This window comes from Macaca mulatta, chromosome 12 (genome assembly GCF_049350105.2).
Source record: "Macaca mulatta isolate MMU2019108-1 chromosome 12, T2T-MMU8v2.0, whole genome shotgun sequence".
In the NCBI taxonomy this organism is placed as follows: domain Eukaryota; kingdom Metazoa; phylum Chordata; class Mammalia; order Primates; family Cercopithecidae; genus Macaca; species Macaca mulatta.
Window position 1 is genome coordinate 132,360,276 of NC_133417.1, and position 23,422 is coordinate 132,383,697.

A 23,422-nucleotide genomic window follows, 5' to 3' on the forward strand; every position below is an offset into this window, starting at 1 on the left:
AAGACTTTTCTCCTCACGGGTTTAATCAGTTCTCCTGGGTTCACAGACTGCAAATACCCTCTAAACTTCAATTCCTAGTCTTACTAGGAATATTAACCAGCACAGCACCTGAAGGAGTTCAAAGTCCTTATGCCAATAGGACCCTTTCCCAGGCTTTTTACCAAATGCCACTGTGGCCCATCATTTTCTTATTTTTGTTTTTATTTTGAGGGGAGGGAAGAAGACGTTTTTAAAGTAATTATGAATGCAAGTTTTTTTAATCATAATTTTTACTTCCACCTTTCATGCAGGAGATTTAAGCAAGGGATTAGGTGAACGTACTAAAGTTTACAAGTAGATGTCAACAGGGAGAGCCTTCCAGAGGGTTGGGAAAACATGGGAGAACACTAACCCAGCAGTGGTTTCCAAGCCTTATATGCATGTGATAATTTTGTGGGAGGTCTGTTGTTATACATACATGTTCCTTACAACACCCCTGTGATATTGATTGAATGTTCTGGGGTGCAGCTGAGAAACCTGTATTCCTCCCAAGTAAGTGATTAATTGGTTTGAGTTCAGTGGTTCCTAACCCTGGCGGTATATTACAAATACGGGAGAACTTCTACAGTATCAGATCCCCAGGCCTGTCTCCCACGAGTCCAACATTCTTGGTCTGGGGTGTGCACAGGCGTCAGTATTATTTTACACAATCCTAAGGTGATTCCAGTATCAGTTACAGTTGAAAGCCACTGGTGCCAATGATGATGCAGGAAATCTGACCTGTAAAGCCAGGGCATCAGGGCATCCGTACCTGCACAGGCTTCCCCTGGTCTGCCCAAGAGACCTGGGGGACCAGGTGGTCCAACATCCCCTGTTTCTCCATAGCGGCCAGGGAATCCTGGGTCCCCTGGTGGGCCTGCCAAAGATAATGGCACATGAGAACAAACAAATGATATGTGCATTTTAAAATTCAAACAACCATTACTTTTTGTGAGACTCAGTAAAGTATAAATAGGAGACATTTTTGCAGTTTCTCATTACATTTAAAATGAAATACCTGAAATGTGAACCCCTTTGGCTGTGCCTCATCCTCAGACACATAAACATTGCATGGGGCTCTTTGTCTTTGATTTAGGCTATTCTTTTTGGCGGCAGCATCTTGATAGGTGTTAGTCAAATAGTCTTGTTTTTGTTTTTGTTATTTTTTGAGATGGAGTCTTGCTCTGTCACCCAGGCTGGAGGGCATGATCTCAGCTCACTGCAACCTCCAGCTCCCAGGTTCAAATGATTCTCTTGCCTCAGCCTCGCAAGTAGCTGGGATTACAAGCATGTGGCACCACACCCGGCTAATTTTTGTATTATTAGTAGAGATGGGGTTTTACCATGTTGGCCAGGCTGGTCTCGAACTCCTGACCTCAAGTGATCTGCCCGCCTCAGCCTTCCAAAGTACTAGGATTACAGGTATGAGCCACTGAAACCAGCCAATAAAATGATTTCATACTATTTTTAGCGATTAAAAAATGACTTTCTGAAAGATGACATAATAACAATCCCAGCATACAGTTTATGTACTGAAAAAACCTCAGGCACATGTATAATTATACACTCATGCTAAAGTGTGTGCATTCAGCCTGCTTAGTGTGCAAGCTATGGAAATACTGGGCCAGACTCTTCTGTCCTGGCCACTCAACTCCTATTTCTGCATAATTTATGGAGGAACTGAATGGGAACACAAACCTTTGAGTGGAAGAGGTGGAGTCACCAAAACACCTGGTGGTCCTGGGTGCCCTCGGTCTCCAGGATCCCCCTGAAATCATTCATTCATTCACTTTTTAAAGGAATATTAATTTTACTCATGTTGCCCGGCATTAAACCAATATTAGAATGACCATGTGCACATTCATATAAGAAGCAGAGATTATAGGCTTACTAGAGAAATGAAGCATCCATGGAGTTTCAGGAGCAGCACAGATGCATCTACTCTCTTACCAACCAATAGTGGAAGTAAATAGCAAGTCACAAAGCTTCCACAAAAGAAAAGAAATTTAACTCCAATGAAATTATTCTATGCCTATAAATTGGATACCTCTGATGTCACCAAGTTTCTTAAATATACTATGAGCATTAATGTCTAACATGGCATCGATGACTAATAGTTTATTCACCTAACAAGGTCCGAATCTACATTTTATTTTAGCAGCAAATAGTGTCCCCCTAAATCATGTTCCTTTAATGCCACCATGGCTTTAAGGGAACACAATTCCCTTGCACATGCTGAGCAAGTGCCAGATGTGAGATCACAGAGGTTAAAAAGGAAAGAAAAAATGCAATGGTATTAAAAGCAGAAAACGCTCTAAAATGCCCTCTGTTTCTAATCTCAATATTATGTGAGCCCATGCATTTTTTAAACTTTCATGATTATTCCCCTTCAAAAGGATCACTTCTCAAAAGTAGAACATAATAATGCTTAATATGAACTGATATGATAATATGATAATCATGCATAATAACACACAGCAGGCATTAAAGTAATATACAGTCAGCACTCTCATGCAAAATATTTTAAAAACAATAATCCAACAATAAAAATAATAAAACAACAGACTATGACAACTGTTTACATAGCATTTACATTGTATTAGAGATTATAAGTAACCTAGAGTTATTTAAAATACAAGGTAGGGCGTGTGTAAGTATTATGCAAATACTACATCGTTTTACATCAGGGACTTGAGCATCTGAGGATTTTGGTAGCCTGGGGGTTCTGAAACTAATCTCCCACAGATAACGAGGGACAACTGATATGGTTTGGCTGTGCCCCCAGTCAAATCTTATCTTGAATTGTAACTCCTACAATTCCCACCCATCGTGAAAGGAACCCAGTGGGAGGTGATTAAATTATGGGTGGATCTTTCCTGTGCTATTATTTTTTTTTTTTTTGAGATGGACTCTCGCTCTGTCGCCCAGGCTCAAGTGAAGTGACCCAATCTCAGCTCCCTGCAAGCCCCGCCTCCTGGATTCACGCCATTCTCCTGCCTCAGCCTCCCACATAGCTAGGACAACAGGCACCTGCCACCACGTCCAGCTAATTTTGTTTTTGTATTTTTAGTAGAGACGGGGGTTTCACTGTGTTAGCCAGGATAATCTCGATCTCCTGACCTTGTTATCCACCCACCTCAGCCTCCCAAAGTGCTGGGATTACAGGCATGAGCCACCGTGCCCAGCCTTTCCTGTACTTTTCTTGTGATATGAATGAGTCTCACAAGATGATGGTTTTAAAAAATAGGAGTTTCCCTGTACAAGCTCTCTTTTTGGCTGCTGCCATCCATGTAAGACTTGACTTGCTCCTTCTTGCCTTCTGCCATGATTGTGAGGCCTCCCCAGCCATGTGGAACTGTAAGTCCATTAAACCTCTTTCTTTTGTAAATTGCCTAATCTTGGATACATCTTTATCAACAGCATGAAACACAAACTAATGTAACAATTGAATAAAATATTAACTGTGTCTCTTCTAAAAATTACATTCTTGAATGATTCCTGGCAATACTTTTAAAAATAAATTAGATAACATTAAGGATATAAACTTTTATCAGAATATATTCAAATAGGCTCACTTTTTACCTTTGGGCCAAGAAATCCAAATGGCCCAGGATCTCCAACCAGTCCTAGTTCTCCCTATAAACAAGCACAAACATGCCTTTAAAAAAAAAAAAAAAGTGACTGGGTGACAAATTATCTCATTCTCATTTAATTTAAGCAACACATTGCCCACTGAGACCATGCAAAGTCTTAACACTGTTTGTCCGTTGCATCAGACAATCTTGTGCTTCAGTTTTTACACCCACAGCTAAATCCTGCAATCCATAAAATGAATGTGTCTGCCTTCCTAATTACTGTGTTTGCACGCAACAGTACAACTTCTGAATTATACTAAATTGCATTTACTAGTGAAAATGTATTTATTATCTCTATAATGAGGTACATTTACCTTTAATCCTGGGAAACCTGGAGATCCGTAGGAACCAGGATCCCCCTAATAAATTCACAAAAATCAGGATAAACAGAATTAAATCGAAATGCATTAACCAGCTCAATGCATCATTTTTCACCTTGTCAAATCGTTCCATGGACATTTGGTCTTGTTTGCAAAGCTAGCTGAATAAAAGGAAATAAATATAAAATAGGTGCCATTTCTTTATAACATTTGCTGCTTGAAGTGACCTTTATTGTTATTCAAAAAATTCATGTCATTGCCAGTGTTTTAATTAAGAATGTATTTTTGTTGTCGTCGCTTTTCCAATTTTAATTTATGTAACTTAGTGCTTGCACTGGGCCAAATATCTTTAAAATCCCTACAATATAATTTTCCTGGAAATTAATAGTTGCTCTGTGCATCATTAGCAATAAAAATGACCATGGAAACCAATATTGCCCCATTCAGTACTAAATCTAGAACCAAAGAAACTCAATGTCTATGCCAGCTGCGGTCTGGCCTCCATGGTGACTCTATGAATGGGCTTTCTATCAGTGACACTTGGTGATGTTTGGAGCTTAATATTGTATTTTTTTCTAGCTACTGCCCCTAGATCACCATGTTGTTTTATCAAATAGACTTAAATTAATTATTCCAAGCTACTTTCATACTGACACTGAGGTGCCAGACAAGAGATGTCACAATCCTGTTACTTTTCCCAAATTGTTCTATCTTTTGCTTGCCTGTTTTATCTAAATGATGTCAACAGAAGGATGCTCTGGGATATTTAACTATTCCATAATTCTTGTCCAAAATGTTTTGTTCTTACATGAGATATTCTTCACTTTTGAGCTTGTGGGACTACTGACCTGGTTTTATAAAAACGTGAAAGAGAAGTATCTGCAAATTCACTGATGTTAATAGCAAATGATGCTTACCCAAGGCCCTGGAAATCCAGGAATGCCTTTTTCTCCTTTTGCCCCAATACCAGATTCTCCCTTTAAGAGATGACAACATTTAGAGGGGTTCAAGCAACAATATTTCAGCAATAGGGAAAGCAAAAATAAAATGAGAAACAAAAATTATTGTCAGCAGCTTAAAGAAAACAACTACTTTAGAATAGAGGCTCTATAGGATTATGATAAGATAGTGAAAAATTCTGGTAATACATATTAGCACTTAAAGCAATGATAAAGACCATGAGAAATAACATTTTAAGTTAAGATAGCATATCACACACACACACACACAAAGTACTTAAACTACCTTGCGTCCTGGTGGTCCTGGCAGTCCAATCATTCCAGGAATTCCTTTTATACCCTAAAAATTACAATGAATATTATTTGGTCTATTCTTATTATTTAACATATTGAATTCCATCTCCTTCAGAAATCATCTCTTTTTACAATCTGTTTCACCTTTTAAAAAAAAAAAAAAAAAAAACCTTAAGAGATTACTTTTCACCTGTTCTAATTAGCACTAAGATCTAAGCACACTTGTAAACCAGACTCTATTTGAGCCAGTTCTCTGTGTGAGAGGTATATGGGACACCACAGTGGACCACCATGGAGCCAGGCAGCAGATACAATTTGGGAATGTAGTCATTAAAAAAGTGGCTCATTTTGAGCAAAGTAGAGAAATTTAACCCAGCAATTGAAAAGCAACAACAGAATCTGCATGTGGCACCAGTAATATTAGCACTAGAAACTGACAAAGGAATTAATATTTGCCAAGAGTCTGTTATGGCCCAGTTCTATGCATTTGTTAACTTCTCAGTTATCAAGACATCAAACTCATCTGTAACATCTAAAGGACAACTGGGCTTCCAGTGGTCTTTTCAATCCACATATCAAAACAACGTTAACAAGCACATGTCATAATTTAGCAGCTTGAGCTAGGTCTGCCACTCAGCAGCTGGGTAAACTTGAGAACACTGGGAACCTTCCAAGCTTCATTTTCAATTCCGCACGATGGGGCCAATAGTAGTACCAACCTATTAAAGTAGGTTTGTGACTAGTGCAGTGATGCATGGAAAGACCTCCATACTTTCTGCCACAGATACATGTTCAAAAAATGTTTTCTATTGCTACTTTCCTAGGTGACATATGGATTTGGGAGTTACCTTTTCTCCTTTATAGAGACAAAAGTCAGGTGGCTCTACCAACAGGGTGGGTCCAGGAGAACCTTGCTGACCAACCTCACCCTTAAAAAAAAAAAGCAAGATAATAAAAATTTCATATTAATTTATGTTTTGAAGATTTTCACCCATATATTATGGTATAATGCTTCCCATCCTCTGTGTCATGGATTTAAAATACAAGTCGTGGCAAGTACCTCACAGAATATAAAGGGATATTTACTGTTTTTCTTATAAAAATTTAATACATACTTATTGTTAAAAATAAATTTAAAAAATGAAAATGATTCTTAATCCTACTATCCAGAAGTAATCTCTATTAAAACTTTGATATAGTTTTTTGCCGTGTGTGTGTGTATATGTACTTATATGTGTATATAGGTGAATAATTTGTTTTATGTATTTGAAGATACAATCAGCATACTATATAATAAACATAATTTAAAATATACAGCATATTTTATTAAAATTTTAAATAATTTTGTATTTTTCTTATAACAATATTTTGTGAGCCTTTTCCTATCATACTAAAAGCTCTTCAGAATCCTGATCTTTTTTTTTTTTTTTTTTTTTTTTTTTGAGACAGAGTGTTCCTCTGTCACTCAGGCTGGAGCGCAATGGCGCAATCTCAGCTCACTGCAACCGCTGCCTCCCGGGCTCAAGCGATTCTTGTGCCTCAGCCTCCCGAGTACCTGGGATTACAAATAATGCACCATCATGCCCAGCTAATTTTTGCATTTTTAGTAGAGATGGGATTTCATCATGTTGACCAGGCTGGTCTCAAACTCCTGGTCTTATGTAACGATCCTGATTTTTAATGCCAATACAATAATCTATCATAAGAATGTACTGTGATGTATTAAGCCATCCTACTCTGGTTAGATTAGATTATTTCTATTTATTTTCAATATTTTAAAACTGTAAAATAATAGCCAGAATTTTTATTTATGCCATGATAGATGTTTTTCTACTGAAGAATGTTTCTTGAATGAATTTTGCCACAATCATAAATTCTCACCATTAATTAGAAGATACATATTTTGTGCTTTTCTGGGTATTACTATTATTCTACACTTACTATGATCTTTCCTCTTAGTCATAGTTAAGAACAGGCTATAGGTCACCCATATTTGCAAACCAGGCCCTTACTGGCTCTGTCACTCGGGGCAAGTTCCTTAAAACCTTTCTCAGTCCACATTTCCTTACTTTGAAACCTCATTTTTCTTCTCTGTGAAATGGAGATTGTAATATTACCTACCTCAAACTATTCTTCTATTGAATAGATAATATACATAAAATGCTTCCTGTGTTGAGGGTAACAGTAAATTCCCTAATATATAATTACTAAAACTACTAATGCTTTTGATAGTTGGGATTTTTAGAAGAACATCAAGTTTAAATGAAAAAAAAAAAAAAAAAAACCACAAGAGTTCAATTTCTACCTAAACCTGGGAAATTGCAGAAAAGCCAGGTTAGAAACATTGTCTGCTTTTTTTTTTTTTTTTACTTGGTTTATCTACACACTTAACACAGTGTTGGTGTAGCACCTGCCCTAAAGATATCTGCTGCATGAATAAACCATTGAACAAACACATTAACAAAACATGAGTAAATGCATAGTAGGTATTGGTAAAGATAGCCACTCTTATTCTTGTAATTGAAATAAACCTGAACAAAACTCTTAAAGGCTGACAAGCAGGCACCTTCTTCAAAATATTGTTCATATTGCTTTTTTTTTTTCATATTGTAAAAGTGCCATATACTCAGTGTAGTCAAAGGTACAAAGAAGGAAAACTGTGAAGAATTAAAATGTAAAAGGCCCATAATTATATCACGTAGGCATAATTAGAAGCAACCATTTAGGGCACTGTTTCTTTTTTCTTTTTTTTTAATTATACTTTATGTTCTAGGGTACATGTGCACAATGTGCAGGTTTGTTTCATATGTATACATGAGGGCACTGTTTCTTAAAATGAAGTGGGCAAACACGTTCTAGAACATCTGGGAATTCTGCATCAATATTTTATTTTATTTATATTTTTTGAGACGTAGTCTCGCTCTGTCACCCAGGCTGGAATGCAATGGCACAATCTTGGCTCGCTGCAACTGCTGCCTCCCAGGTTCAAGCAATTCTCCTGCCTCAACCTCCCAAGTAGCTGGGACTACAGGCACGGGCCACCATGTCCAGCTAATTTTTGTATTTTTAGCAGAGACAGGGTTTCGCCATGGTGGCCAGGCTGGTCTCGAACTCCTGACCTCAGGTGATCCCCCCCGCCTCGGCCTCCCAAAGTGCTGGGATTATAGGCGTGAACCACTGGGCCTGGCCCAAAATCATAAAATTATGTGTTCATTCACCTGACAACCTAAAAGAATTAATGTAAGCACATTTGGGATCATCTGAATGGCCGTCTCATAGCCAAATGCTTCCAAGTTATTCCACAGTCTGAGTTTACAAATGTGTCTGATTGGACCGGCGCGGAAAGTGACTAAGATGCCAATGCTTGCTGGACTCTGCAGTGGCGCGTGGGCTCCTGTGGCTTTGATGAACATATTCCAGAGCTCCATGGCTTCCCGAACTTGAAAAACATTGTTTTGGTATATTTTCAATCAGTCATTTCTGTAAGCCAGAGATTCTCAAGGTGGGGGATAGGGGATAGTTAGGCAATCCCTTCCCCCAGGGACATTTGACAATGTTTAGATACATTTTAAGTTGTCACAACTGGAGGGACGGGATGCTACTGACATCTAGTGGGGAGAGGCCAAGAATATGGCTAAATATCCTGTAATACACGGGACAGCCCCCACAACAATGAAATAGCAGCAGCCTGAGGTTGAGAAATCCCTCTCTGTATATATTTTAATGTCTTTCTTGTTGCTGTTGCTTTTACAAAGTTGAGTTTATATTTTGTAACCTGTACTTTCTGTTCAGCATTATATCATAGGCACCTCCCCACATCATGAAGTCTTCATATATAATTTTGACTCTTGTGCTGTTTTGTTAAATGTCTATACCATGACTTAGTCAATCATGCTGGAACTCCATGAGAGCAGGGATCAGGTCTGTCTTGATAAATCCCCACACCTAGTGTCAGTCCTAGCTTGACACGAAGCAGATGCTTACTATTGACTTGCCCTAAGTTGTTGAAAGAGCCACACACCTACTGCTGGATGTTCAGATTGTTCCCTAGGTGAGTTGCCTTCTTAAATTACTTTTCTTTTTTGAGACGGAGTCTCACTTTGTCACCAGGCTGGAGTGCAGTGGTGCGATCTCGGCTCACTGCAACTTCTGCCTCCCAGGTTCAAGCGATTCTCCTGCCTCAGCCTCCCAGGCAGCTGGGACTACAGGCATGCACCACCACATCCAGCTGATTTCTATATTTTTAGTAGAGACCGGGTTTCACCATTGGCCAGGATGGTCTCAATCTCTTGACCTCGTGATCCGCCCACCTCGGCCTTCCAAAGTGCTGGAATTACAGGCGTGAGCCACCTTGCCCAGCCCTTATATCACTTTTCTGAAGCTTATTCTTACTAAGTTTTATGCTTCAGCCAAAAGGACAGTGGGTGTGAGTGGTGGGCACTGACGGGGAGGAGCCGTGTAGAAAAGGAGTGGGTTGGAGATCGTGTATTGCTCAGTGCTCTTGGTTCCAGTCATTTATATTTGCATTTATATGCATATTTATGGCTGGAACTTAGGATTTATGTGAAATTAAGCAAAACAAATTCGTGATTTGACAAAATTGTTACTCTGGACATAATATATTGTCAAAAATGTTCGATCTCTGTTTGCTAGGGTGAAATGTGTTACACAGATTAACCTGAATGTGGTATTAATTTTGTCAGATCTTTCATTTTACAGTCAAGGGTAATGGTGCCATCATAATTCGGCAAAGAAAAGTTCTCAGCCATAAAATTGGGCAGTGACTAGATAATGAATACAAGTTCAAATCATCAGAACAGCCTCCACCCCTGAGCAGCACGCACACTTTGCCATCTGTTCCTCTGAACAAGAGGGGATTCTTACCGGGTCTCCCATTTGCCCCTTTACTCCCACACCGGGATTTCCCTGAGAAAGAAAAGAAAAAGGATCTCATTGCTTTTGAATTTTAAAAAAGTAATTAAAAGCTATTAAGACTTCTGGCTACACAATTTAGTTTATTGAATACTTCGGGAAATCTGATAAGAGGAAAGCCATAATTCTGACAAACACAGTGGTCAATTATTTCATTGTTCAGGGCTCTATTTATGTATCTTGCTCATGACTGCCTACCTTCAAACCTGGACGCCCTGGTTGGCCCGGAGGTCCCTAAATCGAGGGAAAAAAAAACACACACACACACAAATCAATCTTCAGACGTAGAAATCAGAATGTGCCTTCTTTTGTTGCTCCAAGATCCTATTTAGGAAACCCTTAATTTTAAAACATGCAATGATGGCGTTTCTATCATGGATGGGCTGTTGTTTTCTGTGAAGACGATGTCAGTGGCTCCTCCCCAGGGGACCTGTGCTTCAAGATGGAATCCCACTGATAATGGTGGGTTTTCATTGATTCATCGATTATAATCTCTCAAATGGCCCACCTGTGTCTGACCCAAAATGGCAACTTTGCTTCTTTATTTTCATGCAGAATCTGGTTTTCAAAGGGATCACATCAGCAGTGCTGTACTTACCACTAACCCTGGCTCTCCAGGATACCCTGTGGGGCCCGCCGGTCCTCCTGCACCCCAAGATCCCTAAACATGAGAAAAATCAGTGCGTCTGTTACCAAAATTGTAATAATCTTTCACAGAAAGAGTTACGTGTGATCCCATGTGAATAAAAACCTCTAAAGAAATCACAGCCCCCAGCATATCTGCCCTGCTAGGACATTTTCAACAGCAGGTTTGATGCAGCCCTAAGAGGGCCCCAAGCAGGCCGGGTGCGGTGGCTCACGCCTGTAATCCCAGCACTTTGAAAGGCCAAGTGGGGTGGATCACAAGGTGGCCTACATGGTGAAACCCCATCTCTACTAAAAATACAAAAATTAGATGGGCGTGGTGGCGGATGCCTGTAGTCCCAGCTACTCGGGAGGCTGAGACAGGAGAATCACTTGAACTAGGGAGTTGGCGATTGCAGTGAACCGAGATCACTGCACTCCAGCCTGGTGACAGAGCAAGACTCTGTCACAAAAAAAAAAAACAAAAAAAAAAAACAAAAAACAGAGGCACCAAGCTAAAGGTAGTAGCATTCTGGTAATTGTAATAAAGTCCTTCATTTAGGGTCCAGAGATCAATCTTCCTATTTACAAATTTAGGACCCAGAGATCAATCTTCCTATTTACAAATACATCCTGTAATAACAAAAGCGGAGAACAAAGAAAATGCATTACCACCTACTCCTAAATTCTGTGTTACAATTTTAAACACATCAGGATGCTTTTAAAGTATTATTATTAATTAACATTACATATTAATGTATTTATTCTTCTTAGTATATTTTTAAAACATGGTCTGCAAGATCTCAAATTGGGGAAATATAGTCCCTAATTTGAGATCAAGATGAGTCAGCCATACAAAATTTTCTACAACATGTGAGTTGTAACATAATTATACACAAATTGTCAAGAAAAGGTACAGGCAATCCTGGAAGCATGGAGAGATGTTCCCCGGGCTCCTGCTGACTCTGCCCAAGTCAAATGATTGGGGAGTGTGTAATGAAATTGCTCTGTTTAGGAGGATGAACTGATATTTATTGTAACAGCAACATTGAGGTATCACATTTATTACATGGACCTGAGCTTCAATCATACTAAAGAAACAAATCCAGAAAAGTAGTTCCATCACTAGCCAGAAGTTACAAGGCAAAATTTTAGGTTAACTATCGGAAGGCGAAACGGAGTCTCGCTCTGTTGCCCAGGCTGGAGTGCAGTGGTGCAATCTCAGCTCACTGAAACTTCTGCCTCCTGGGTTTAAGCAGTTCTCTGACTCAGCCTCCCAAGTAGCTGGGATTACAGGCACATAGCATCACATCTGGCTAATTTTTGTATTTTCAGTAGAGACGGGATTTCATCATCTTGGCCAGGTTGGTCTTGAACTCCTGACCTTGTGATCCACCCGCCTCAGCCTCCAAAACTGCTGGGATTACAGGCTTGAGCCACCTCACCCGGCCTTTTTTCTTTTTTTTTTTTTTGATGGAATTTCACTCTTGTTGCCCAGGCTGGAGTGCAATGGCACCATCTGGGCTCACTGCAAGCTCCGCCTCCTGGGTTCAAGTGATTCCCCTGCCTCAGTCTCCTGAGTAAATGGGATTATAGGCACGTGCCACCACACCTGGCTAATTTTGTGTTATTAGAGGGAGGGTTTCACCATGTTGGCCAGGCTGGTCTCAAACTCCTAACCTCAGGTGATCCACCCACCTCGGCCTCCCAAAGTGTTGGGATTACAGGCATGAGCCACCACGCCTGGTTGGCAAAACTGCTCTCAGTTTTAATCTTGTAAATATCGAAAAACTAGAAAGACTAATATAATCATTGAATTGCAGATTTTGGAGAGATGAAGATGGGCAAAATATTAAATATAATATACAAATACTGATTCATCAAGCAAAATGGTAGTGAGAAGCAATGCAAGATTATTCTACCTGGTATATATTTTATATGTAGTTGCTAAGTGGACTCACTTTCCTAAATATGAAGTAGCTGCATATACCTGGGTAATGCCAAAAGATCATTAGAAGACAGAAGAGGAAGGCAGGAGGGAGCCTGCTGAGCTTCAAGTGCAGCTTCATGGGCATGAGACGGGTGCAGTTACACAGGGCCCCAAGCTTGAGTTAATGATCTGCTGTCGCCATCTTGAAATTCTTAATAATTTTTGAATGGGGAATCCACATTTTCATTTTGCACCAGGTAAGCCACACAAATTATGTAGCTGGCTTTGCTGGGATTAAAACGTGGATCATAGGCTATTTGAGGAGGAAATAGAAGCATAGAGCCTGCTCAGGAGACTTACTGGTAAGCCGGGCAGTCCTGGGTCGCCTCTGTCTCCCTGCAAAAATAAGAATGCATTGCTTTATAAATCCACACAAAATTCCTAAAACACAGATCATGTAAAAACAGAAATACATAGAAAAATTATTTGGACTCATCTAATTGTGCAGTTTGTTCAATTTTTTTGGTGTTGACTAAAACTGAGGAAGGGATATGCGGAGGTGATTTTCTTTCTCCTTAAGTTCTGAATTCTCCTTCTACCCAACAGAGAAAGATCGCTGGAGTAATGACAGGGAATCAAAATGAGATTTTTGTCTTTGTTTAAATTGTTCTAAATTCTCAATCCAGTGGTCCCATTTCCTCACAGTTTACCCGTTGCTGGTCTGGTTCCACCCCCTGCTATGCTTTCTAAACAGCTTGACCCCCTTGACTACCCTAGAGAGGACAGAAAAGAAACTCAGGTGGAAATTGCCTCACACCAGCCTCTGTCAACCTCTCTCGCTTTGTGACTCTGCGCTGAGACTCAACCTACTTTAAAAGATCAAAGCCTATATATTCTCTTGAATGAAGGCTCTTTTTTAAAAATGTAAAATATATGTAAGTTAAAAATTAACATTTCAACCTTTTTTTTTTTTTTTTTTTTTTTGAGATGGAGTCTGGCTGTTGTCGCCCAGGCTGGAATGCAATGGCGCCATCTCAGTTCACTGCAACCTCCGCCCCCCTGGTTCAAGTGATTCTCCTGCCTCAGCCTCCCAAGTAGCTGGGACTACAGGCATGTGCTGCCATGCCCGGCTAATTTTTTTGTATTTTTAGTAGAGATGGGGTTTCACCATGTTGGCCAGGCTGGTCTCGAACTACTGACCTCAGGTAATCCACCACCTCAGCCTTCCAAAGTGCTAGGATTACAGGCATGAGCCATTGCACCCAGCCCATTTCAACCATTTTTAAGTGTACAGATAGTTCTGTGGCATTAAGTACATTCACATTGTTATTCACCCATGACCACCATCCATCTCCAAAACTCTTACGTCTCCTCCAATGGAAACTCTGTTCTCATTAAACACTAACTCCCCATCCCTCTTCCCCTCCAGCCACTGGCAACCACCATTCTATTTTCCATCTCTATGAATTTGACTATTTTTAAAATGTCATATAAGTGAAATCATACAATATCTGACTGGTTTATTTCACTTAGCATAATATTATATCTTCAAGGTTCATCCATGTTGTTGTATGTGTCAGAACATCTTTCTTTTTCAAAGCTTTTACAACCTTCCATTGGATGAATATACCACATTTTGTTTATCCATTCATCTGTTGATGGACACGATTGCTTCCACCTTTTGACTACTGTGAATAAAGCTCCTATAAACATGCAGGTACAAATATCCATTCAAGTCCTTGCTTTCAATTCTTTGGGGTATATATCCAGAAGTAGAATTGCTGGGTCATATAGTAATTCTATGTTTACTTTACTGAGGAATTACCATATTATTTTCCACAGTGGTTGCACCATTGTCCATTCCCATCAGTAATGCATAAGGCTCCAACTCTCCATGTAGTTGCCAACAATTACTAGATTTTTATCATAGCCATTAGAATGGGTATAAAGTGGACATAGACTCTTAAGAGCATTGTCTCTGAAGGGTTATTGAACTATAGATCATTTTTATTAGGGATCTTCTGTTTCCCCTTAAGATAAGGAATTCCCTGTATTCATCCCCCTTCTATATTTGTATATCACATGTCCTCTATTACCACAATTACAAAAAATGCTCACTATAATATGATATAGAACATTACCATTTATAGTGTGCTGCAATATAAATTATTATAACAGTCTTAACAACACTAAGAAAGAGGCAGGGTAAATATTATTTGAATCTTCTTTCACAAATCATGGACATGAGGCTGAGGAGGCTAAGGGAGTTGCTTAAAGTCACAGTGGAGAGTAAGCTTCAGTTCTCTCCTTCCAGTACACCATACTGGTTCTGAGCCTGCTGTTGACGTTTACTTTATTACTATATCATTTAAGCTATAAACAAATCCATCGTTCTTGTTGTTTAAGAAGGACAAACAGGCACAGAGGCTACATACATAAATGGTGAGCTCACTAAAGGGATCACTGCTCAGGTGTGTCCATTCTGGGTGGCTCAGAACCTAGGGTCTCATAGAAGCAATCTAGGACAAGTGCTATCTAATTGCTGCAGAATATTCTTCCTTAAGAGAAATGACCACACATCTTGAAAATGGGCTGTATTTTCCTGTTAAGGCATTATTTCCACTGATCCCCATCACTCATCCATGGCTTCTCATCTGAGAGATGAGGCGGTCACTCAAGAGTTTATTTCTGAACATCTGTACGTCACTCCCTGCTAAAAACACAACACCATTAAATGTATCAAGCAAAGTGCTATAAGGTTTACATCATTTTCAAGTTCAATAATCAGGACTTTTACTGTACTGGATGGAAAGTACTAATATTACAATGTTTTAATTACAAATAAATCAGTGGTCCTCCACTGGGGTGATTTCCCCCCAGGGGACATTTGGTAATATCTGGATATACGCTTTGGGGAGTTCAGAGGTGGGGGATGCTACTGGCATCTAATGAGTACAGGCCAGAGACCAGGGATGCTGCTCAACATCCTATAATGCACAAGTCAGCCCCACACCAAATAAATATATGGCCCAAAATGTCAGGAGTTGAGAAACCTTGAAATAAATGCATCTCTTGCAGTTCTGACTAGTTCAGAGGTACCAGAATTTTGCAGTGCTGGAATTTTAGTGATGACTAAAGCCAATGCCTTCACACAAAAGGATGGTACCATCCCTGAGGGTCTGGGTAATAATAAAAATTGGTGTATTCAGGGACATTTTGAAGAAAAGTCCTGTCTGAGTATTTCCTGCATGGGCTTACCTATTTGGAGAAAAAAAAAAAAACTTTTAATCCATCATGATCATAATACTTACCTGAATACCTTTAATGGCACCTAAAATGAACACTGAATTTCCTTTTTCTCCCTTTTCCCCAGGATGGCCCTGAAAATAAAATATTTATGCACTTAAGAGGAAAATAGCATATTACCATTTCAGTATTTTCTTTTCTGTATAAAATATTACTCATCAGTTTAAATTATTGGCATGATTAACAAGCGGACATTTCTTTATCCTCTTCCATATTATTATCACCCTAAGGTTCTCACATATATTTACTCCATATTCAATTAAGATCTGTTAAGGAATCTTCTAAGACAGAATATCTACTTATATATAGCTATTTAGCAGAAAATTTTTGTATTTCCTCACAATATAAAACACATGCATTGTTCCTACAAATAACTAATTTTGCAATTGTTAATTTATGCCTTAGAAGCAGTAAAATATATATATATAGTGAGAGAGATTTTATCCATTTCAGTACTTGTATTCAAAATAGGCCTAACTATTCTTTTAAAAAAACATAACATGTTCCTTTTGGAAGGTTTTTGTATATAGTTGCTAGTTGGCTTAGGATAGTGTCTTAAAGTTAATAAAATACCTCAGTGTATCCTTCCCCCTCCCCATGGTTTCCCTACTTAACATCTTAATATCCTACTTCAATTCTTAATATAACTTCTCTTGGTTACCACATAAAAATCCTACCATCTTTATACATCAAGCTCATATGAAAGATATATACATTTCAAAGTTAATCTCTCTTAGAGGAATGCTTGACTTGGCTTCTGATGGGAGATATTTAACAGTTTAAGGTTAAATTACATCAACAATTTACTTGAGAAATCAGATTTGCTAGTATCTGCAGTTTTGGTTTTGCACAGTTCCAGTCTGAATGAATTTCAGTTTCATAGTTAAGTTAAACAACACCAGTTCTCCAACAACACGGTTCAAATTTCAGTTACCATTGTATATTAACTGAGTACTTGCATAACGTACAAACTTCATTGCTAGCCCCTCAGCCCACAAATCACTATATAAATAACATGTGAATTGTGATTACTGCATGATCATATGATGTTACCAAAACATGTTGCACAGAAAGCCAATGACTGAGAGGACAACTACTGCCAAGGAAGAAGGCTTTAATTGGGTGCTGCAGCTCAGGAGATGGGAGATCAGTCTCAAGTCCATCTCCTAGACTGACTAAAATTACGGGTGCACATAGCAGGGAAGAAATGTAACAATGTGTTGGAAAACAGGACCTAGGTAAGGAAACACAGTCAGGGGTCTGGTATCTCATTGTCTGGATGCCATGATCTGGTGAGTTTCAGTTCTTTGATACTTTTTCAGAGGCCTAGGGATCCTCTCCTGAAGAAAGAACTCAGATAAAACACACAGGTTTCAAACTTTAAGATCAGAAGGATCCATTTCTACGTTGATCCAAAGAACATTTGTGGGACTATTGGGTCAGTTTCGATGATTTCTGTCAAAGTCTGTCTGTGATTGGCCCCTGCACACGTATTATTCAGAGCACACACACAGACACGGACAGCAAAGCTTGTAGCTGGCTTGCTTCCTTATCTCCCAGCAATAAACCCAAATAACATTTTACAAAAACGGATAGTTGGAAGAGGAAATTGGCCACTAATGATGAAAATGAAGCAAAGAAATGAAAACGGTAATGCTGGAAATGAAATTCAAGTAAAACATAAGTGGAGTTATAGAAGAAACAGCTCATCATGGGAATAACGATATTGTTGTCATTTGAGAGACTGTATTTGCAGCCAGAGGAACTTAGTAAAGATAAACCAGGAAAGTGGTTGGGATGAAAAGGATGACAGTGTCCTACGTAAAGTGACACCGATGAAAACTTCACATTAAAGGAACCCTTAGAGATACTTCACAACACTGGAAACAGATCCAAACTTAGAAAGGAGTATCATACTTCATCAAAACATAAAAGACATATTCCTTTAGCATTGCAAGTTATATGATGAGAAAAAGGCAAGTACTGTTGAAACTACTCTTGATAAGTTTTTACAAAGAAATAAAACACTTTGCTTCTCAATGTTTCAAATTACAGTATATTAAATAAATATTTTGTTTTTTCATTTCCTTATATATTTATAACTGACAAAGTTTCTAATGTTTTAACAAAACATTTTAAAGGTCATGGGACAATAGTAATTTTCTCATCAGTTGATCAGGTTTCTTTGTGTGGTTTTTAGTTTGCCTGGTCATTCTTACATTACTGTGCAAAGTGAGGGGTGTCTGTACAGTAAATGAGTCAAGGGGAAGTTGGTTGTTTCGCACAGAGACCGTTAACGGCAAACTTCAGGATTGGGGTCGGTACTGCATGCTATGTTAAAGTTAAAACCGAGAACGCTTGCTCTCTTGAATGCTCATGAATCTGTAGAATGAGGTTTGGCCCGATTTGAGGAGCTTAATAAATGTGCATTCGCCAGACTGCACTTGAGTTTTCAAATGGCTGAGTTTGAAAGTAAAGGATGGTTGAAAAACTTAACAATGAAAGGTGGTGGTGGTTCTTATTTGATACCAGAAGAAAAATGAGAGTATGGAAATTCTTCTTAAGTTTAGTGTTCAGATCAGTTCCTCTAGGATCTGGAGCAAAAGGGAGACTCACGAGTGACAGCAGAATGAATGATTATGGCGGTCATACTAAGAAAATTTTCTAGAAAGAAACTTGTGAAATGATATTTGATTAAGGAAGGGAGAAATACTTCTAAAAAAAAATCACAGAAAAACAATTTTGAGAGGTCACATGATCTCTGATCTTTAAGTGAAGAAAAAGAGAGAGAGAAAAGGAATATGGGCGTTGGCTCTTGCTCTAGTTGTGTTTAAATGAAAGTCCAAAATTCTGAAGAAAAAAATACTAAGAGCTGTAAGGTTTCCCTCAAGTGCTGGATACTATCAACTGTTGTTGGACATCCATTCCAAAGCTTTTCGAAGGATTTTCTTGCATTACAGGGACTAGAAGGATAAAAACTTCATTGCCCAGACTCCTTTATAACTGGATGTGAATTAGGTTCCACGTAGGAGATGTGGAAGGTAGAAATTTGGAAGAGATTCTCTTCCTATTCTGCTGCTGCCGCCAAGCAGGAAAGCAAAAACTTGAGTGTTCTGTTTGCTAGTGTCTAGACGTGGGGTGAGAGGCTGTGGTCACAGTGCAGTTACAGCTTCCTGACTCTGGATCTCAGCTAGCTGTGAACCTTTGACATCAGTGGTCTCGTGTGGTCCTAAGTTTTACCCTTCCAACTATTATAATAAGTGCCAGACTCCCTGTATCAGATTCCTTTCTGTTCAAAATACCTAGTAGGGTTTATGTTTCTGCAATTAACCCTGAATGATAAACAATTGACATTTTGCTATCTGGTCTCTCTGCTCTTTTTCCCCTTCTATCGATTCTCTTCACAGCAGCCAGGGACATCTTAATGAAACATCAATCAGATCAGGTTGCTTCCTTCCTTAAAACCATCCAGTGCCTTTACCTAACATGGATGAGAAAATCTAGGCTCCTTCCATCATCCACAAAGCCCTGCATGTTCTAAGTCCTGCCTATCTCTCTGTCCTTATCCCCCAGCCACTCTCATTTGTTGACAATGCCCCAGGCACACTTGTATTAACTCTGCTTCTTGAATACATCAAGCCTGTACCACCATAGGGCCTTTTCACTTAAGATTCCTGTTAAGATGAGCTGTGGGTGCCTTACTGGGGGGCCTCCTGGACCAAGAGCTCCTCTTCCTCCTGGAAACCCTGGGTCACCTCTTGAGCCATTGTAGCCACACTTACCAGGTTTGCCTCTGGGTCCAGGAGGCCCTGGGTGCCCCTGCAGAAAACAACATTATAAGTGAAGCATTTTTGCAAAAATATCATAACACAAAGATTATGCATAATACGAATACTCAAATTATGGCAGTTGTGATTCACACATTTACTGTTTAGTTTTGTGAAACTTTCTCTCTACCCCAAAAGGCTATGTAGCATGTGAAAATAAAACCTAAAATATTTTTAAGATAACAATTTAAACTAATTTAGTTTGCAGTACTCTGGGAAATTGAGGAGGGGACCTTCCTTAAAATCCTTAGAAATACTATAAAGAATTATAAAGCTCCCACTTACCTCTTTTTTTTCCATTTCATTTTCATATGAGAAATTAGAGTATTAAGCTCACTACAAATATTAGGACTCATCCGCAAATAAAAACATTCCTTATGGGTATGCATTTATTTCAAGAACATTCTACTTGACATAACAAGTATGTCTAGCTCATATTTTGGAATTTTTTTCTCTAACCTGTTTGAAAATGTTGCTTTCCGAGTAAAGTATTTTGCTGTGGGAGTTACTGTACCAAATTTAAATGTAAACACCCTTTCATGCACTCAAATGAGAAAATATAAACAGAGTTTGCTATATATAATATATACCATGCACCATAACATATATTATATTAATATATCTTGCACCATGTTTTATGTTATGTAATATATAATTAACAGACATAATATATAAACTATATGTAAGATATAAGATATGTAATATATAAACTATATGTAAGATATAAGATATATAGTATATACTATAGTTTATGCAAAATATAAGACATATATTGTATAGTGTACATACTATATATATCTTATATACATAATATATTTGGTGCAAAAGTAATTGGGGGTTTTGCCATTGAAAGTAACAGCAAAAACCACAATTACTTTTGCACCAACCTAATGCATTCTATATCTTGTCTATCTAATATATATCTTTTATATATGTAGATATATATTATGGCAAAAAATATATATATATACTATTGTGCTTATAGTATATATAGCAAATATTTGCTATAGATATCTTGTGGTTTATATAAATATATATTTGATGCATATACACATGTGGTTTTAAGGATTTTGATGAGTACTTCCACCTTTTTTTAAAAAGTAGAGAAAATTTAGGGATACTTACAGGTATGCCGTCTAAACCTGGAAATCCAGGAACACCAGTTGGGCCCTAAAATCCCAGAAAATAAAACGAAGTTATAAAAATTACTAAATTAATAAGCTGATTTCCTTGAAAACATTAACAATTAATTACTCAGATTTGAACATGCGGAGCAGTCATCGCCACCTATTTTTTACATCGATGAGTCTAAAAGCCAACATTTCAGAACCAACTCTTGCGCCTTTTTTTGTACTTGGGAAAACAACCTAGCTGTACTGATTTCAAGAAATCATTCAACATGCTGTGAACAGAAATCTAACTGCTCCGAATCTCGATCCTGGAGTAACACACCCTTCAATGTTCAACATGCTGTGAACAGAAATCTAACTGCTCCGAATCTCGATCCTGGAGTAACACACCCTTCAATGTGAACACAGGCAATTTATAGGATTATTTTGGCACACCTGCACTACCCAAAGTTGGGGTAGAATCTCAAGTGCTCATCAACAGGGAATAAACTATAGTTTTATTCATACTATGGCATATTATAAAATGTTTTTTCAGGAATAAGTTCAATCTACGTAACCTGATAAGGAATGATCTCTAAGACATCTCGTTGAGTGAAAAGAGAAAGCCTCAGTGTGATGCGTACAGTAATGTCATGTAGGTTTTATAAAAAGCCATGAAACAATGTAACTTCTCACTGGTACACGCATGTATTTAAAGGCCCAGAGGAACATGCTCCTCTGGAAAGGGGCCAAGAACAAGGATGGATTCTCGCAGAGGAGTTCAGGGACTTCATTTATTGTAAGGTTCAAGTATATACTACTCATGGTCATAAAACTCCAGTGCTGGCCAGGCACAGTGGCTCAGGCCTGTAATTACAACACTTTGGGAGGCTGAGGCAGGCGGATCACTTGAGGTCACGAGTTCGAGATCAGCTTGGCCAATATGGTGAAACCCCATCTCTACTAAAAATACAAAAATTAGCTGGACATGGTGGCATGCGCCTATAATCCCAGCTGCTTAGGAGGCCGAGGTGGGAGGATTGCTTGAACCCGGGAGGCAAAGTCTGCAGTGAGCTGAGATCCCACCACTTGCATGTTGCCTGAGCAACAGAGCAAGACTGTCTAAAAAAACAAAAACAAAAACCAGTACAGTACTGCTGGTGAGTGGTTCATGTGAATTTCCATATAAGATGTGGCTTACCTTATCTCCTTTGTCCCCTGCTGTTCCAGGAGGGCCGCGGTCCCCTCTCATTCCTTTCTCTCCTGAAAGCCCAGTGGGTCCTGGGGCTCCCAGGGGCCCAAATGGACCCTGTGGCCCCGGTGGTCCTGGTGGACCCTGAGAAGAAAGATTAAAAAGAAATGGGGGTACAATTCTTAATTACTGTCTTCTAACACAAACATATAGTCATTCAGGCCTACAGATGACTTGTTTCTTGTGCAAATCTAATTTGCACAAACTCTGATAATAGAAACAAATGGCTGGAAATGGTGGCTCACGCCTATAAACCCAGCACTTTGGAAGGCCGAGACACGAGGTTCACTTGAGCTCAGGAATTCAAGACCAGCCTGGGCAACAAAGTGAGACCCCCCCATCTCTATAGAAAATACAAAAATTAGCTGGGCATGGTGGCATGCACCTCTAGTCCCAGCTATTCGGGAGGCTGAAGTGGAGAATCACTTGAGCCTGGGTAGCAGAGGTCACAGTGAGCTGATCGCACCACTGCACTCCAGCCTGGGCGACAGAGACAGACTCCATCTCAAAAAAAAGAAAAGAAGGGCAAGAAAAGAGAAAAGGAAAAGGAAATGAAAAGAAAGACAAGACAAGAAAAGAAAATGATTGGTTTAATTAAAAGATAATAGTGGCATTGCCCTGTTCAATCTGTATTAAGCTATATGATAAATTTCAAGTACTGCACATGTATTCATGTATGTATGTGTGCAGTATGTGTGTATGCGTGTACACAGAAACACATATATCAACTGATTATAGTTATCTTACTATTTTCATTCTGTCAATCAAATTTAGAGATCTTGGGCTTTTTAATGAAGCAAGAAACTAAAAAATTAAAGTTGTATTTACCTTTATGTTCGTGACACAAATAGAGTAAGAGAAACTGCCAGATCTTTTATTTACTTCAAATAACTAACGATTTGCCTGCCCTTTCGAAGGACAACATTTCTTTTTTCGCTGCTTTTATCTAATTTCTTAGTCATATTTTGGAATTAGTCTCCATGTCACATTAAATTTATGTAACCAACTTTCCATGAATGAAAAGGCCACCTCTTGTTTTAAGTGAAGAAGCTTTATGGGGCCTCCTACCTCAGAACCCATGCCCCAGGGCCCTACCCCGTCTCCCTTCTGGGGTCTGGGCCTGGCCAAGGCCAGCAGCACCATCTAAAGTGACATCCCGACCAGGTGCGGTGACTCACACCTGTCATCCCAGCACTTTGGGAGGCCGAGGCGGGCG

At 39.0% G+C, this 23,422-nt stretch overlaps 1 protein-coding gene across 1 annotated transcript in view; it reads right to left on the bottom strand.

Moving 5' to 3' along the window:
• Positions 1-23,422, bottom strand: part of COL4A4 (collagen type IV alpha 4 chain) — a 155,161-nt gene that overhangs the window by 86,930 nt on the left and 44,809 nt on the right. Inside the window, exons 5-19 of the mRNA XM_001110249.4 lie at positions 22,156-22,290; positions 20,971-21,015; positions 19,721-19,837; positions 16,024-16,092; positions 13,073-13,108; positions 10,757-10,819; positions 10,357-10,392; positions 10,111-10,152; positions 6,075-6,155; positions 5,219-5,272; positions 4,891-4,950; positions 3,968-4,012; positions 3,601-3,654; positions 1,717-1,786; positions 791-895 (exon numbers count right to left, since the gene is read on the bottom strand). Coding sequence (XP_001110249.4) covers positions 791-895; positions 1,717-1,786; positions 3,601-3,654; positions 3,968-4,012; positions 4,891-4,950; positions 5,219-5,272; positions 6,075-6,155; positions 10,111-10,152; positions 10,357-10,392; positions 10,757-10,819; positions 13,073-13,108; positions 16,024-16,092; positions 19,721-19,837; positions 20,971-21,015; positions 22,156-22,290 — 1,012 coding nt within the window. The remainder of the gene's footprint in view (positions 1-790; positions 896-1,716; positions 1,787-3,600; positions 3,655-3,967; positions 4,013-4,890; positions 4,951-5,218; positions 5,273-6,074; positions 6,156-10,110; positions 10,153-10,356; positions 10,393-10,756; positions 10,820-13,072; positions 13,109-16,023; positions 16,093-19,720; positions 19,838-20,970; positions 21,016-22,155; positions 22,291-23,422) is intronic.